This window comes from Felis catus, chromosome E3 (assembly GCF_018350175.1).
Source record: "Felis catus isolate Fca126 chromosome E3, F.catus_Fca126_mat1.0, whole genome shotgun sequence".
Classification (NCBI taxonomy): domain Eukaryota; kingdom Metazoa; phylum Chordata; class Mammalia; order Carnivora; family Felidae; genus Felis; species Felis catus.
The window spans coordinates 29,006,353-29,022,735 of NC_058383.1; the positions used below are offsets into that span (position 1 = coordinate 29,006,353).

The 16,383-nt window shown below is 44.5% G+C and overlaps 1 protein-coding gene across 4 annotated transcripts in view; it reads left to right on the forward strand.

Moving 5' to 3' along the window:
• The window catches only part of PARN (poly(A)-specific ribonuclease), a 167,224-nt gene that overhangs the window by 8,228 nt on the left and 142,613 nt on the right, over positions 1-16,383 (forward strand). For all 4 annotated transcript variants that reach the window (XM_023247037.2, XM_023247036.2, XM_023247035.2 and 1 more), the window contains exons 6-11: positions 1,862-1,922; positions 6,791-6,956; positions 8,399-8,464; positions 9,199-9,237; positions 10,561-10,603; positions 13,425-13,505. In XM_023247037.2, the coding sequence (XP_023102805.1) occupies positions 1,862-1,922; positions 6,791-6,956; positions 8,399-8,464; positions 9,199-9,237; positions 10,561-10,603; positions 13,425-13,505 (456 nt within the window). The remainder of the gene's footprint in view (positions 1-1,861; positions 1,923-6,790; positions 6,957-8,398; positions 8,465-9,198; positions 9,238-10,560; positions 10,604-13,424; positions 13,506-16,383) is intronic.

A 16,383-nucleotide genomic window follows, 5' to 3' on the forward strand; every position in this document is an offset into this window, starting at 1 on the left:
AGTCGGACGCCTAACCGACTACGCCACCCAGGCGCCCCGAAAAGAGATGCAGTTTTAACTGGATATTTATTTTATTTATTTATTTTTTAAAGTTTACTTACTTATTGTGAGAGAGGGAGTGAGCATTCGTACCATGTGGGAACGGGGGAGGGGCAGAGAGAGAGAGAGGGAGAGAGAAGGAATCCCAAGTAGGCTGTGCTCACATCACGGAGCCCCATTCAGGAGAGATCCCAACAACAAGGGGATCATGACCTGAGCTGACATCAAGAGTCGGATGTTCAGTGACTGAGCCACCCAGGCGCCCCTGACTGGATATTTAAAGGAAAGGAGGTTAGGGTGTTTTGGAGTCTAGTGAAAGGAGGACAGAAATGCCTTTCCGTAATCCATCTTTCAGCGCCTCTGTCAGTGGGGGAATGTTTTGTGGGCAGAACTGCAAATATTGAGGCATGGTAGACAGAAAAGAGGCTGTGGCCCAAGCCAGAAGACATTGGATCTTGGTTCAGAACAAGATAAAAAGGGAAGATGTGGAGGGAAAAGTTGCTTGTTCTAAATCACAGAGAAGCTGGAGATGGTGAAAATAACGTGCATGTACCCAAGTGTGTGTGTGTGCGCGCGCGTGTGTGTGTGTGTGTGTTTGTGTATGTGTGTGTGCACATTTATGTATGTGTGTGTGTATGGTAGGGGGTTAAGATTGCCATTTACATCTCATCACTTTTTAAGAAGAATCTGTTGTTGATAAAGATAAATATAGTGTTTACTTCTTAGCATAAGGCTTACAAAATGAGTCAAGGAAAAATTGGAAGAAATAAAAAATGAAGACAGGATTCCTACAATATGAATAGAACACAGAAATCTGTGCTAAAGAAAGTCTCTGCGCTTCCTAGCAGCTAAGATAGGGGAAACACACAGTCGCTCCTGTGGTCCACAGGATCAGCACAAACCAGGGCTCGGAAGTAGAGCTTTGCTCAGGCTAGAGACCTCAGGACGTGCGCCTTTCATTATCGTATGGAAATCACGCATGTAGAAACCCTTGTCTTCAGCTGTAGCTTAGCGTGAACACCGTCACGAATGTAATGGGGCAGACACAGCGTCCCTCATCTGGCCTGATGGTGTCCTGTCACAGTACAGGTCAGGAAAGGTAGTTCTGTGAGGAACCAGATTAAAATGGCCCAGGCGTGTCGCCCTCTCATGTTCTGATGAGATATTAGAGTAGCTGTGGTCCTTTTTGTGGCTCTTCTGTTAGATCGAGTCCAGAGATTTGTGGTGTTTGCCATTCTTGTGTACCATGTGTGGTAATATCTATTTAATATTTTCACTGAAGTTTACTTCTGTATTGTTGCTCACTGCATATTTGAGATGTGTTGGTTTAATAAGTCTTGTTACCAAGAACTTTTCTCTGTTTTAATCTCAAGTGTGAAGAATAAGTTATTAGAATCTACCTTGAGGTGGATATTGATGTGTTAGGATTTCTACATGTGAGCTACTTTAAACTTGAACTGAGTGGGGGGGGAGGGGTCAGATAATATCAATACATTTTTTTTCTTTTTATAGTTTCCTACTCAGTACAGCGATCAGGAGTTTTCTGCTTCTTGGAAGGCTGTGATGTTTACCCAGTGTATTTTTCTTAAATATTGTGAAACAAAGGATACTGTTTGTAAGCCATAAAGGAGAACAGCCCACCTAGTTTAAGTGAATGGATTATATGGCAGCCTTGGAGTAGAAATCTTAATTTTCTGACCTTTGACCTGCTCCTTCATTGCCTGGCTGCCTTTGTTTACTTGTCTGAGTTATCTCTCTGTGTCTGTTCACGTATCTGCCACCAGCATCACCAAAATGTATGTTCTGTTCACTCTTGTTTCAGAGCTCAAGCATTGACTTTCTAGCAAGCCAAGGATTTGATTTTAATAAAGTTTTTCGCAATGGTAAGATTACTTCTGACCTCTCCTTAGCGCTCGTAAATTTGAGTTTGATTGAGAACGATCTTTCTGTGCCTGCTGTCTGAGACAGAATCTCAGGGTCCTGCCACACCATGTGCAGCCTTAGAGTTGTAGACAACTCTTTTATCATGCCTTTGAAAACCTTTAGCCTCGTCAGCCACGAACGGGGAGAGTAGACAGTACTTCGTTTTGCCCTAACGAGGCCATGCCAACTCCTCATTTAATTTTATTTAAAAAAAAATTTTTTTTAGTTTATTATTATTTTTTTAAGTTTATTTTTGAGAGAGAGAGAGAGAGAGACCAAGTGCAAGTGTGGGGCGGAGGCAGAGACAGAGGGAAGCACAGAATCGGAAGCAGGCTCCGGGCTCTGAGCTGTCAGCACAGAGCCCGACGTGGGGCTCGAACTCACGAACCGTGAGATCATGACCTGAGCCAAAGTTGGATTCTTAACTGACTGAGCCACTCAGGTGCCCCTGTTTATTTTTTTTGAGAGACAGAGAGAGTGAGCAGGGGAGAGACAGACAGGGAGAGAGAGAATCCCAAGCAGGCTCTGCCCTGGCAGCCTGGAGCCCGATGTAGGGCTTGAACCCATGAACCACGAGATCATTACCTGAGCCCAAGTCAGACGCCCCAGCAACCGAGACACCCCAGCACCCGATTCCCGATTTGATTGAGTAGAATTTATTTTCCTGCTGGTGTTGTGACTCAAGTGGCCTAACAGACCCACTGTGGAGAGCACAGTTTCCCCCATTTTCTTCCAGTGAGACAGGTGTTAGAGGACTTAAGAAAGGACCTGCATTCTAGTAAATGCTGTAATGAAAAACTCCCGTTCCAAGTGATGCTTGTTTATTATTCGGAGAGAGTTGCTTAGTTCCTCACACACGGCGCAGTCATGACAGCTCACCGGTCGTGTGACAGATGGGCAAACGTGCTTAGGAAAGGGACTGCGTCTTATACATTTCATGTCCCCAGGGCATAGCCCAAGTCGTCTTCTGTGTCAGGGAGGTGACCCTAATACTCGATGAGTGAATATTGGCCGTGAAAGTCCCTACCGGAGTTTTTCCCTTCCTTTTGTTCCTGAAAAGTGTTTAGGAAAGCCTCTGGTTTTCCTAGCGGTTTTCAGCACCTGCTGCTGTAAGGTCAGTGACTACTTTTACCTAATCTCATAAATTGTATTTTTTTCCATAGTGAACGCCCAATTATTGAGTGAGTTAAGGAGGGAGATTTTTTGTAATACAAGTGTTGGAACACATATTCAGAAACTTCTCTTCCCCTCACCAGGATCTCCTTGTGAGCCCTTCAGAACCCACACCATAGTGTTTTTTAGTTGACTCAGTGGTGCTGCACCTTCACTTTTTTTTTTGTTTATTTTTGAGACAGAGAGAGTGAGCATGAGTGGGGCAAGGGCAGAGAGAGGGGACAGGGGATCCGAAGCGGGCTCTGCACTGACAGCAGAGAGCCCAAGGCGGGGCTTGAACTCACCAACAGTGAGATCATGACCTGAGCCGCAGTCGGATGCTTAACTGATTTAGCCACCTAGGTGCCCCTTAACTTTTATCGATTTTTTAAAATGTGTATTTAATTTTGACAGAGAGAGAGAGAGCATGAGCGGGGGAGGAGCAGAAAGAGAGGGAGACACATACTTGAAGCAGGCTTCAGGCTCTGACTTGTCAGCACAGAGCCCAACTTGGGGCTCGAACTCATAAACCAGGAGATCATGACCTGAGCCAATGTTGGATGCTTAACTGACTGAACCACCCAGACACCCCAATGTTTTTGACTTTTTGAAAAAAAAAAAAAAAAAAAAAAGATTGTGGAGCCCAAAACGCTTAATGCAGTGAGTGAACCAGCTGGGCAGCACAGTTTGGGTATTCTAAAAATTTTTTTCCCTTTGGCTCAAACTTGACTCTGAAAGCTGTTATCAAATACAAGTTCCAAATGTAGTTAGAGCGCTCTATTGGAATAAGTGCAAAAATCTGTTGAAGGAACTGCTTTAACCAGTCTCCTGTGGATGTATAATTTCCAGCCTGATGGTTTTATTTTCATAAAAGGAGAGAAACAGCCAAGTTGGAGTGTGTGCCTCATTCTCCTTGTTTTATAGTCAGACCTCGGAGTATTTTCGTCACAACTGAATCGGGACTCCCAGGACATCTGTCATTGCCAGACTCTTAGCCCCACACTGTGGCTGATACTCTTTCAATCTGTTCTCGACCATCCCTTCTCTTCCTTACCAGTTTTTTGCACTCGGGCTCTGCAAATCCAGACCCTTTACTTCTGGCCGTCTTCTCAGAAGTGCCTTTGACTTCCTTGTGTGAAAGGGAATCAGGTGACTCTTGCTTCACTTCCCCTGCACCCTCTGGAGCATAGGTGGTTTTATCTCTCTCTCTCTCTCTCTCTCTCTCTCTCTCTCTCTCTCTCCAGGCAGGCGTCGGTGGGTGTCCTTGTTCTACCATGCCATGTGACAGCCACATGGATTCCCTCTTCCCAGGAGCCACGGGATGTGTCACGGGCTCTACGGCCCCTCTTTTTGCTGATTTCATGGGTGTGGCATTCACGACAGCCTTGGCTTCGGCTTTCTGTCTTCTCTCCACTCCTAACTCTCTCCTCATTATGGGCGACATCACCACCCACGGGGATGACCAGCAAATGCCCTGTCCTGTCTGTTTCTCGACCAGTTGCTCAGCGGTCTTTGCTTCCAGCTCCCCTTAGCCATCTCTGCCCTTGGGAGCACCATGGGTCTCATCACCAGTAACTGAACGCACCTCCAGCCTTTCTTTCTGTGACAGCACTACCTCTTGTCCTTCTCAAGTACTCAGTCTCATCACTGGTGGTGTTACCTTTTTTTTTTAATTGTGGAAAAATGCGCATAGGATTTACCATCTTAACCATTTTTAAGTATTCAGTTCAGTGCTAGTAAGTACATTAACGTCGTGCAACTGATGGTGTTATTAATGTTGATCGCCTTTTCCGCCAATTAGTTTTAGCATTCACCGATGATTCTTGCATGGAATGATTAGTATTACTGATAAATGGTGATTTTTCTAATTCTATCATCAAAAAAGTTCATTACTGTCCCGTGGCTTTTAATGCCACCCGTATTCTGATGATACCTAAATTTATATCTCATTACCTTTCTCCTGAGCATTAGGCTTATATCCACAGCCCTTAATTCATAGACACCCTTAGCTGATTTATGTATTCAGATGGTAGGTTTTGATTTTCATGTCTTGGGCCCCAAAGCTATTCTTTGCCCAGGGTTCCCTACCTCTATAAGTACACCTGCCGTCTTCCCAGCTTCTTACACCTAACAACTAGGTAGCGTTCGATTCTCCTCTTCCCTTTGTCCCTCCCTTCCAGTATATCAGTAGGTTATATCTCTCCTATCTCTGTATTCATTTTCTCTGTCTCTAGTCTAAGCTGGGTCACAAACCAAGACCCACAGCCCATTTTGCAAATAAAGTCCTATTGTAAATAAAACTATGCCCATTCATTTACCTGTCATGTGTGGCCATTTTCATGTTACAAGAGCAGAGTTGATTGGTTCCAACAGAGATTCCCCATGTGGCCCACAAGCCTAAAACATATACTTTACGCTTTAAGAGAAAGGTTGCTGACCTCTGATGTAAGCAGTTATCTCTTGCCTGGATAATTGCTTTTAACTGGCTTCCCTACTTCAGTCTTCATGGGAGTCGAAATGATCTCTTTAAAAAACAAACAGATAATGTAATTGTCTTGCTTAAAACCTTCTAATGGCATTCTGTTGCTCTTCAAATAAAACAAGTTCTTTTTTTTCAATTTAAAAAATAAAAAAAAAAATTTTTTTTTAATCATTTTAATTTATTTTTGAGAGACAGAGAGAGACCGAGTGTGAGCGGGAGAGGGGCAGAGAGAGAGAGAGGGAGACACAGAATCCAAAGCAGGCTCCAGGTTCTGAGCTGATAGCACAGAGCCTGATGCAGGGCTCAGACTCACCAACTGCGAGGTCATGACTCGAGCCGAAGTCGGACGCTCAACAGACTGAGCCACCCAGGCGCCCCTTTAATTTTTTTTAATGTTTATTTATTTTTGAGAGAGAAAGAGAGTGAACAGGGGAGGAGAAAGAGAGACTGAGACAGAGTCCAAAGCAGGCTCCAGGCTCTGAGCTGTCAGCACAGAGCCCTGTGCGGGGCTCGAACTCACAAAACTGTGAGATCATAACCTGAGCCAAAGTCCGACACTTAACTGACTGAGCCACCCAGGCGCCCCCAATGCCCCTGAATAAAACAAACTCATGTCACGACCTGTAAAGGCCTGCGCAGTCTCACACCACCGTCTCCATGCTGACATTGTGCCATTCTCCTGTTCCCTGTGTTCCGGTCACGCCAGCTTCCTTGCTGTTTCTGGAGTTGTCCACACCATTCGATCCTTTGGGCGTTGATTGTTTTTCCCCAGCCTGAAATACTCTTCTCCTGGCTCCTTGCTGGCCTGACTCCTTCTCACCCTTTCGGTCTTCGCTCTCAGTGGCCTTCTCTGATCCTCCTGTCGAAAGTCCTTCCCTTCACTATGGAGCAGAAGGTGTCTGCTTTGTTCCCTGTTAGATCCCTTGGGCCCACTGCAGTACCTGGCCCGGTGTAAGTGCCAAAGAAACATTTGTTGAAAGAAGAATGCATGGTGCAGAAGCAAAGACCAGTGTATTTCAAAATCATTTGTCTTTTCTGTTGATTTTTTTGGGATATAGTTAAATATGGTAAGTCTTGCCTGAGCATTTTAGATTCACTGGTTTGCTAAAAAAAAAAAAACAACCCAACTTTTTATGTTGAAATTTTTATGTTTAGTTACCTCTGCTAATGCATTCTTTTTCAAATTACACTTAGGAATTCCCTATTTAAATCAGGAAGAAGAAAGACAGTTAAGGGAGCAGTATGATGAAAAACGCCTACAGTCCAATGGTGCAGGAACTCTGTCTTACGTATCTCCCAACGCGTCAAAATGTCCTGTGACGATTCCTGAGGATCAGAAGAAGTTTATTGACCAAGTGGTGTAAGTTCCCGGACTAGAAGAACACGTCACGCAGATATGTTGGGGCAGGACTGACGTCTGTATCTCAGGCTTCTGCTGCACGAACACTGCACACACGGGTGTGATATCGTGAAGGGCAGGATTCCACTGGGTCATGTCTGAATTTGTGCAATCACAGCACATTGTAAAATAGAATTCTGTGTGCTGTACTTAGACTTGTAGCGTGTCACCCGGCAAGAGACTATCTCAGTAAGTGGGCAGACCTCCCAGTTGGGTCGAGTAGGCATGGATCAAGGGCCTGATAGGCACTGTCCAGTTTCCCCGAAGGCAGAGGAATGAAACAGGCCTATCCAGATATTTACAACATATCCACATTTTTTAAAATTAAAAAATAAGTTTATTTATTTATTTTGAGACAGAGAACCTGGTTAGGGAAGGGGCAGAGAGAGAGGGAGAAAGAATCCCAGACAGCCTGTGGGCCAATAGCAAACGGTGAGATTGTGACCTGAGCCAAAATCAAGAGTCGGATCCTTAACTGACTGAGCCATCCGGAGCCCCTCGTTTTGTTTCTTTGAATGAAGTTTCTGACAAGTACGCGTGCCATTGGAGGAGTGTCTGGTTTCACTGGGTTTTCAGTATAACTGCCTTACGAGGAAAGTAAAAATTAATCACTTGATTTTATTGGAGTATAGTTGACATGTTGTTACATTAGTTTCAGGTGTACAAGGTAGTGATTTGACGGGTTTATATATTATGCTGTGTTCGCCCCGAGTGTAGCTACCATCTGTCCCATTATATCACTGTTATACCATCATTGATGGTATTCTTTTTGTTCTCTTTTTATTGCTGCGACTTACTCATTCCATAAGTGGAGGTCTGTATCTCCCTCTCCCCTTGACCCGTTTTGCTCAACCCTCCACCCTCCTCCCCTAGAAAAGTAAAAATTTAAGTTCCTTGTATCAATGAATCCTTGAGAAGTTGTCACAAACTCATGAATAACGACAACGAAAAGAATACGTCCAAATAAAGTATTTTTCTTTAAGGGTAACCAGGTATAACTCTAAGTATAACTTACAACTTATAACCTGATTGGGTAGAGTTACATTGTCCTGGGTTCTTTTTTTTTTTTTTTTTTTAATAATTTTTTTTTCCCAACGTTTATTTATTTTTGGGACAGAGAGAGACAGAGCATGAACGGGGGAGGAGCAGAGAGAGAGAGAGACACAGAATCGGAAACAGGCTCCAGGCTCTGAGCCATCAGCCCAGAGCCTGACGCGGGGCTCGAACTCCCGGACGGCGAGATCGTGACCTGGCTGAAGTCGGACGCTTAACCGACTGTGCCACCCAGGCGCCCCTGTCCTGGGTTCTTATATTTAAATTGCTTCAGAGTATGATTAATCTGTTGGTTGGTTGCTTCATTCCTGAAAGGTACTGATGGCGATGTTTTCATTTTAACTCCTCAGAGAGAAAATTGAAGATTTATTACAAAGTGAAGAAAACAAGAACTTGGATTTAGAGCCATGTACTGGGTAAGTTGCCCTAAATATTTTCACATGTTCTTTTTTTGGAGAGTGGATGATTTCTGGCATGTGCTCTATTTTGGGTTTTTAAACCCACATTCATAAACGGCCTTTTTATTATAGGTATGTTCCCAAGATGTAAGCTCTAACTTTAGCATTAACACATTGGGGACACTGGTATATTGTGACACTGAGTGAACAGTTTGTCCTGTCCTGGAGGGGAGAAACCCCTTGTTGCATCATTGACTTTACGTTATGCTCCAGCTATGCTCTAGCGTGGCATAGCTACTTGAGCCTCGAGGGGTGCTTAATACATAAAGGCTTCAAAGAAAAGAATTCGCCGTCGGGCTATGTCTGTCCTTTTAATTTCTCTCTGCAGTAGAAAACATCAGTGTTTCAAAGAGTCAGTGGCTCAGATAATTTGTGCCTAGCTTCACAAAAGTGTTTCAGTGTGTGTGTCTAGTTTAAACTCCTTGTACAGCCGCAGGCAGTAACACTGGGGTTGGAGAAGAACTTCTCCCTCTTCGACCCATGCGATACAATAATATTAAAGAACATTCTGATGAGGACAGATGGTAGGAGATCCTGCCACTCAAACATCCTGCCGGGTTTTGTTTGTGTGAGACCTGTCGCTTCTCGTGGAGTCGCTTTGAAAAATTAAATGTCTTTCCTAACCAGTGCTTGATCAGTTAGGATTTTCTTTTAATGAGCCCCAATCAGTACCTTCTCTTTTGTTTTTATAGGTTCCAAAGAAAACTAATTTATCAGACTTTGAGCTGGAAGTAAGTGTTTATATTCTATGTGAGAGCTCTGTGAGGGACCCAGGATTGAAAACTAAGTATTATGTCTTAGCTCTCTTTTCACTTCTGAGATTCTTGGTGATCTGACCATACCATGTTCTTGGGCAGTGCTGTATTGAACTTCCCCTTACTTCTTAAGTTCCTTGAATACCCACTGATTTTCTTTGTTGTTATTTCGTAGCGGATGCTTTTAAACCTTTTAAATTTCCTTTCAGTTGTCACTTTGCTGATAGGTTCATTAAGTTCCGGATGTATAGTGTTTTGTTCTTTGAAGGTTAAATGATAAAGATTGGGTGTTAAGATCTAGGAAATAACTCAGGTGAATGCTCTTTCTCAGGCAGGGGTTAGACCATGGGTACATTTTAGGCAGTCTGTGAACCCCCTGAAGTAATATCCAAAATTGCGTGCCTGTATTTCTCCGGTGCTGTATCCGTTTGTTTCACTGTATTTTCGAGCAGACCTCTAACCCCAAATTGAATATCGTTGTTGAGCAGGGGGAAGTTTGCATTCGACTTTATTTGGGCCTCTTGTTCTTCCATTAGAATCTACCAGTGATGTATGTGCCTGGAGTTTACTTTGAGCAAAACTGGAGAAGGGCCACTGTCCTCTGACTAGGCTCCTGGCCTGTCATGTTGTCCTTTCAGTGGACTCCATGGGGGTTCCAGATCCCTCTCCTTGGCTAATGCACGCGCTGGTGCCAGACTATAGTAGAGTTACTCTTCTCAAACCTCCTCTGTGTATGCCCCATACCATTTAAAACAACCTTCACAATTTCACTTAGGAAGTAAACGTTATTGCATTTGGGAGCAAGATGCCTGTGTCCCAAAACGTTAATTTGAAATCAGATACACTCTGCATTTTTTTTTTTTTTTTTTTTTTTAGTTTTTATTTTTTTTAATGTTTATTTTTGAGAGAGAAAGAAAGAGCATGAGTGGGGAAGGGACAGAGAGAGAGGGAGACAGAGGATCCAAAGCAGGCTCTGTGCTGACAGCAGAGAGCCTGACGCGGGTCTTGAACTCACGTCAACCATGAGATGATGATCTGCATCGAAATCACGTTGGACACCCAACTGGCTGAGCCACCCAGGCGCCCCTACACTCCTGCATTCTTAAAGCAGACATAGGGAAACATTCAGTAGCTGAAATATTATGGAATAGGTTTACTATAAAGTCTTTGTTGTAGTAGTATTTATTTTATATTTAATAAAACTTCTTAACATAGCTGTCAAGTTGCTTTTTAAAACACCTAGGGTTTTAGCTGTCATTGGCTCATCTAGTGATGTCCTCTTGTCTCTCTCTTCTTTAGGTATCCCAAAGGCATTCACGTTGAGACTTTAGAAACTGAAAAGGTAACCCCAAGAACTGTCCAGGGCCAAACATATACAATGATACAATGACGTGCTGAGAGTCAGAATTGACTCCTGGCTCTGCTTCCTGTGAGCTGGGTGACCTTGGGCAAGTCACTTCACTTCTCTAAGCCTCGTCTTCCTCCTTTGTACCCTGGAGATGAGCATGGGGATGGTGATCTGTGCCTGTTTTGATCACAGCTGTTTTGTGGTGATCAAGCAGGTCAAGGGATGTGAACATGATTTGTAAACTTGAAAGTATGCACATGTTACTTTGTTAGTATGTTAGTATGTGTTCTTGTTATGGCAGAAAGCTGTAGTGATCTGCATGAAAAACTGGCTTCCTGTTACGTGGGCACGGGAAATGAAATTCTAGAATCTGGGGCATAAGTGTGAGCATTGCGAATACATTCAGGCATGTGTTCCCAAGGTGCGCTGATGGAACCGTGATGGGTAATGGGAGGCTGAGGGCGGGTTCCTTTAGCAAAATTTTAGAATTTTAGAATTTTGTTGTTGGTCTTTTTTTTTTTTTTTTTCCACTCTCTGTTGTTGCTCTTGAGTCAGATGTCAAATGAGAGATGAAGTAAATTAAAAAAAAATCTTGCTTGAAGATAAATCTCAAACTTTGACATAGAATGTGGTGTGCTTACTTGATTCAAAACAGAATATATGAGAAAGAAGGGACTAGTTTTCTGACAAGTTACCTGGAAATCCAGGATATGTTTCAAATGCGATACAGACATTTTATTTTTCATTGAAAAAAAATTTAAATTGTAGTTAACATACAGTGCAATATTGGTTTCAGGAGTAGGATTCAGTGATTTATCACTTACATACAACACCCAGCGCTCATCATGACAGGTGCCCTCAGTCCCCATCCCTCATCTAGCCCAACCCCCACCCACCGCCCAGAATCAACCCTGTTTGTTCTCTTTCGTTCAGTCTCTTGTGATTTGCTTCCCTCTCTCCCCCCAACTTTTCCCCCCTTCCCCTATGTTCATCTGTTTTGTTTCTTAAATTCCACATCTGAATGAAATCATATGGTATTTATCTTTCTCTGATGCACTTATTCAGCTTAGCATAATAAGCTCTAGCTCCATCCACGTCATTGCAAATGGCAAGATTTCATTCTTTTTGATGGCCAAGTAATAGTCCGTTGGTGTGTATTCACACACACACACACACACACACACACACACACATACACACTTGCGCGTGCACACATGCCTATACACACTACCACTTCATCTTTCTCCATTCATCGGTATGGATATTTGGGTTTGGGTTCTCTCCATAGTTTGCATAGTTTGGCTATTGTTGATAACACTGCTGTAAACAGTGGGGTGCCGGTGCCCCTTCGAATCAGCATTTTTGTGTCCTTTGGGTATCTAATAGTGCAATTGCTGGATTGTTGGGTAGTTCTATTTTTAGAAGTAACTCCATACCCTTCTCCAGAGTGGCTGCACCAGTTTGCATTCCCACTAACAGTGCAAGAGGGTTCCCCTTTCTCCACTTCTGCGCCAACACCTGGGTTTTGTGTTGTTAATTTTAGCTATTCTGACAGGTGTGAGGTGGTATCTCACTGTGGTTTTGATTTGTATCCCTGATGATGAGTGAGGTTGAGCATTTTTTCATGTGTCTGTTAGCCATCTGGATGTCTTTGGAGAAGTGTCTGTTCATGTCTTCTGCCCATTTCGTCACTGAGTTATTTGTTTTTTGGGTATTGAGTTTGATAAATTCTTTATAGATTTTGGATACTAACGCTTTATCACATATGTCATTTGCAGATGTCTTCTCCCATTCCGTTGGTTGCCTTTTAGTTTTATAGATTGTGTCTTTCGCCATGCAGAAGTTTTTTATTTTGATCAAGTCCCAATAGTTCATTTTTGCTTTTGTTTCCCTGGCCTCTGATGATGTGTCTATTAAGAAGCTGCTTCAGGGAGCCTGGGTGGCTCAGTTGGTTGGGCGTCTGACTTCAGCTCAGGTCATGATCTCACGGTTCATGGGATTGAGTCCCGCATCAGGCTCTGTGCTGACACCTCGGAGCCTGGAGCCTGCTTCTGATTCTGTGTCTTCCTGTCTCTCTCTCTCTCTCTGCTGTTCCCCTGCTCACACTCTATGTCAGTCTCCGTCTCGAAAAATAAATAAACATTAAAAAAACTAAAAAAAAAAAAAAGTTGCTTCAGCCAAGGTCAAAGAGGTTGTTGCCTGTGTTAGAAATTTTATTTTAAAACTGACTATTTAGAAATTCACGTTCACATGCAGTGTAACTCCTTAGTGTTAGTTGTGGAAAGTGTCTTATTCTCACGGTCTATTGACACTTCTTTAAAAAAAATTTTTTTTTTATTAAGTTTATTTATTTATTTTGAGAGAGAGAGAGAGAGAGAGAGAGAGAGAGAGCACAAGCAGGGGAGGGGCAGAGAGAGGGAGAGACAGAATCCCAAGCAGGCTCCACACCATCAGCGCAGAGCCCGATGCGGGGCCTGAACCCATGAACTGCGAGATCATGACCTGGGCCAAGATCAGGAGTCAGACGCTCAACTGACTATGCCACCCAGGCGCCCCTCATAGTCTACTGATACTTCTGATGTCGGTGGGGCTGAGTTAATAAACTGCAGGAGGATGTCATTTCGGCGCAGAGGCAGAATCTTGGTTTGTAATGCATCAACTCAGTTTTCGGCGGTGTTTCAAAATGCTTTCAGGGTATTTAGCCCATGAAAGGCTGTGTGGTGATAAAACATATAACTTCAAATGGTAGCAGTATCTGAATTGCTTGCCGTCCGGTTGCTTGCAGAAAGTTGTACGTCTGGCTTATGTCTTTCAGAAGGAGCGATACATCGTCATCAGCAAAGTAGATGAAGAGGAACGTAAAAGGAGGGAGCAGCAGAAACACGCTAAAGAACAGGTAATGGAGTCATGGTCGCGTTGTTTGGGTGAGAAACAGCATCTAAGTACTGATTTAGTCCTTTCGTTGTGTTTGCAGATCACGTGTCACATTCCAGTGTAATGAATAGTTTCCTATCACGGCAGAATTGAACTGGCAGAAAAACCTAGAACAGAATGAGAGCAACTTAACGGTGAAAAGTGTAGACGTAGCCACCAACAGGAGCCTGACATGGTGGTTGACCACCGTTCACCTTTGTGAATCTGTCTTTTTTTTTTTTTTCAACGTTTATTTATTTTTGGGACAGAGAGAGACAGAGCATGAACGGGCAAGGGGCAGAGAGAGAGGGAGACACAGAATCGGAAACAGGCTCCAGGCTCTGAGCCATCAGCCCAGAGCCCGACTCAGGGGCTCGAACTCACGGACCGCAAGATCGTGACCTGGCTGAAGTCGGACGCTTAACTGACTGCGCCACCCAGGCGCCCCTTTGTGAATCTGTCTTGAGGGAAGTGTTCTTGGTCTGCATTCAGATTGTGTGGCACGGAACCTCATGCCCGTTAACTGATACTGCTGTGTTCAGCCTCGGGCACGGTTGCTGTTTTCCTAAAACGAAGGGTAGTACGTGTGATTTGACAGGTTAGGATGGCTTGGTTGGATCTGCGTCGTTAGCAGCCTCCTCCTGGTTGCTGTTATGTGCTGTGGAGTAAGTCACCTGGCCAAGAGGTGTCGGTGAGCGAGAACAGAACAGTGAGTGAGTAGCAGTTGAGGTGGAACCTGGAAGCATTTAGAAGGTAGAATCGGTGGAATTTGGGATGGGGTGTGGGTGGCGAAAGTGGAAGGGGAGAGAAGAACGATAGTCAGGCCAGAGATTGGAGCTGCTGAGACGGATGGCAGGTGGGGTGGCCTGGCGTGATACGTGGGTGGAGGAGGCCAGGAGGTGACCCAGGGGTGAGTGGGGGCCACACCTGACTGATTGAACCAGTAAAGATGCAAAAAGCCACTGTTGGATTTAGGCAGCTTATTATATAAAGAAGGAGGATCAGCCAGTGGTGCCAACTGCATCTGGTCCCTGTCCCACACACCAGAAAGACGACACTGAAACCAAAGGGGCCAGGGGACTGTGGCGTGAGTTGTGGCTACCCGTTACCGAACAGTCAATTCTAGACCACAGCTAAGTGCTTTTCTGTGCCGTAGCTCCATTCTGCAAAGGAGGGTGGGGCAGAAAACCCGCATGCCTCATCACAACCTGAGAAGCGGTGAGAAACCCGTATGACAGCCTCCTGGGAGAGAGAGGGAGGCGGGCGGGAGATGGCCGAGTAGCAGCTCCTCACAAGCCCCTGCGTCCCACCCATCGGCTCCCCCTGGGGTGTTCCAACAGGAGATTGGTCCTGACTCAGGCCTTGGCCTGTGTGTCTTCAGTGGATATGTGCAAGGGTGAGTGTCCTGTAGGCAGGCTTTTCATTCTGGAGCGCAGGAGAGAAGGTGAGGTGAGGGCTAGGTGTGGCTGTTGTGGGCGGAGAGACTGGGCCTGGGTTGGAGCACCTCCCATGTGCTGAAGAATGAGAGTAAGATGGTCTGGGGTGGGTTCCTGAAAGATCTAGCATTTAAATGTTAGGCGGAAGTAGAAACATGTGCCCAGAGAGTATTGTGGCCAGCAGCCCAGGAAAGAGAATGTTCAAAGAAGGGCACATAGGCGTGGAGGAGTAAGGATAAGGACTGAGATGTGGCCGTTGGCTTAGCCTTGGGAGGAGTTTTTTTTTTTTTTTTTTTAAAGTGTTGCAGTAAAAGTTTACTAATAGTTTTGAGAGAATTCCAAATATCTGTTCTAGTTTGCCAGAGGACAGAGGAGAAAGAGACAGAAATCTTGAGACCCAAGGGAACCGGGATATTTAGCTGGGACCCCAACCCAGCACTCCCCACCACAGGAATTCATGCACTTGACGAGAAGGACCTCTGGTCACAAGGAAGAATCAAAACTTTGGTATAGGAATTAGGGTCAGATTATTCACCATTTATAACATATTCCCCATATGTTCAAGCATTATGGTAGGTACAGAGGGTATAAGAATAAATGATTCCTGGCTTTCCTGTCTAAGAGCTAACAGTCTGTCTGGGAGGAAGCCATCAAAATGTCATTAAAAATTTGCATAGTGATGTGAAGTTTCTAAAAAACGGTCTTAAAAGTTAAAAAAAAGTTTTAATTGTGGCAAAATACACATAAAATTTACTACCCTATTTCTTTTTTTACATTAAGATTTTTTTTTTATGTTTTATTTTTTATATTTGAGAGAAAGAGAGAGAGATGGAGTATGAGCAGGGGAGGGGCAGAGAGAGAGAGGAGACACAGAATCTGAGCCAGGCTCCAGGCTCTGAGCTGTCAGCACAACCTGATGCGGGGCTCAGACTCACAGACCATGAGATCATGACCTGAGCCGAAGTCGGACGCTTAACCCACTGAGCCACCCAGGTGCCCCTAAACATTTATTTATTTTTGAGACAGACAGACAGAGAGAGAGAGAGAGCGAGAGCGAGCAAGCAGGGGAGGGGCAGAGAGAGGGGGACAGAGGATTAAAAAGCAGGCTCTTTGCTGGCAGCAGAGAGCCTGAGGCAGGGCTCAAACTCACAGACTCAAACTGTGAGATCATGACCAGAGTGGAAGTCAGACACTTACCTGACTGATCCCCCCAGGCACCCCTGTCCTATCTCTAAGTGTACATACAGTTCTGTGGTAGTAAGTATGTTCACCTTATTGTCTAGCCATCACTGCCATCTGTCCTCGTAACTGTTTTCGTCCGGCAAAACTGAAACTCTGTCCCCATTAAACACTGGCTCCCTGTCTACCCGCTGCCCCAGCCCCTGCCACCCACCATTCTACTTTCTGTCTCTAGGAGTCTGACTA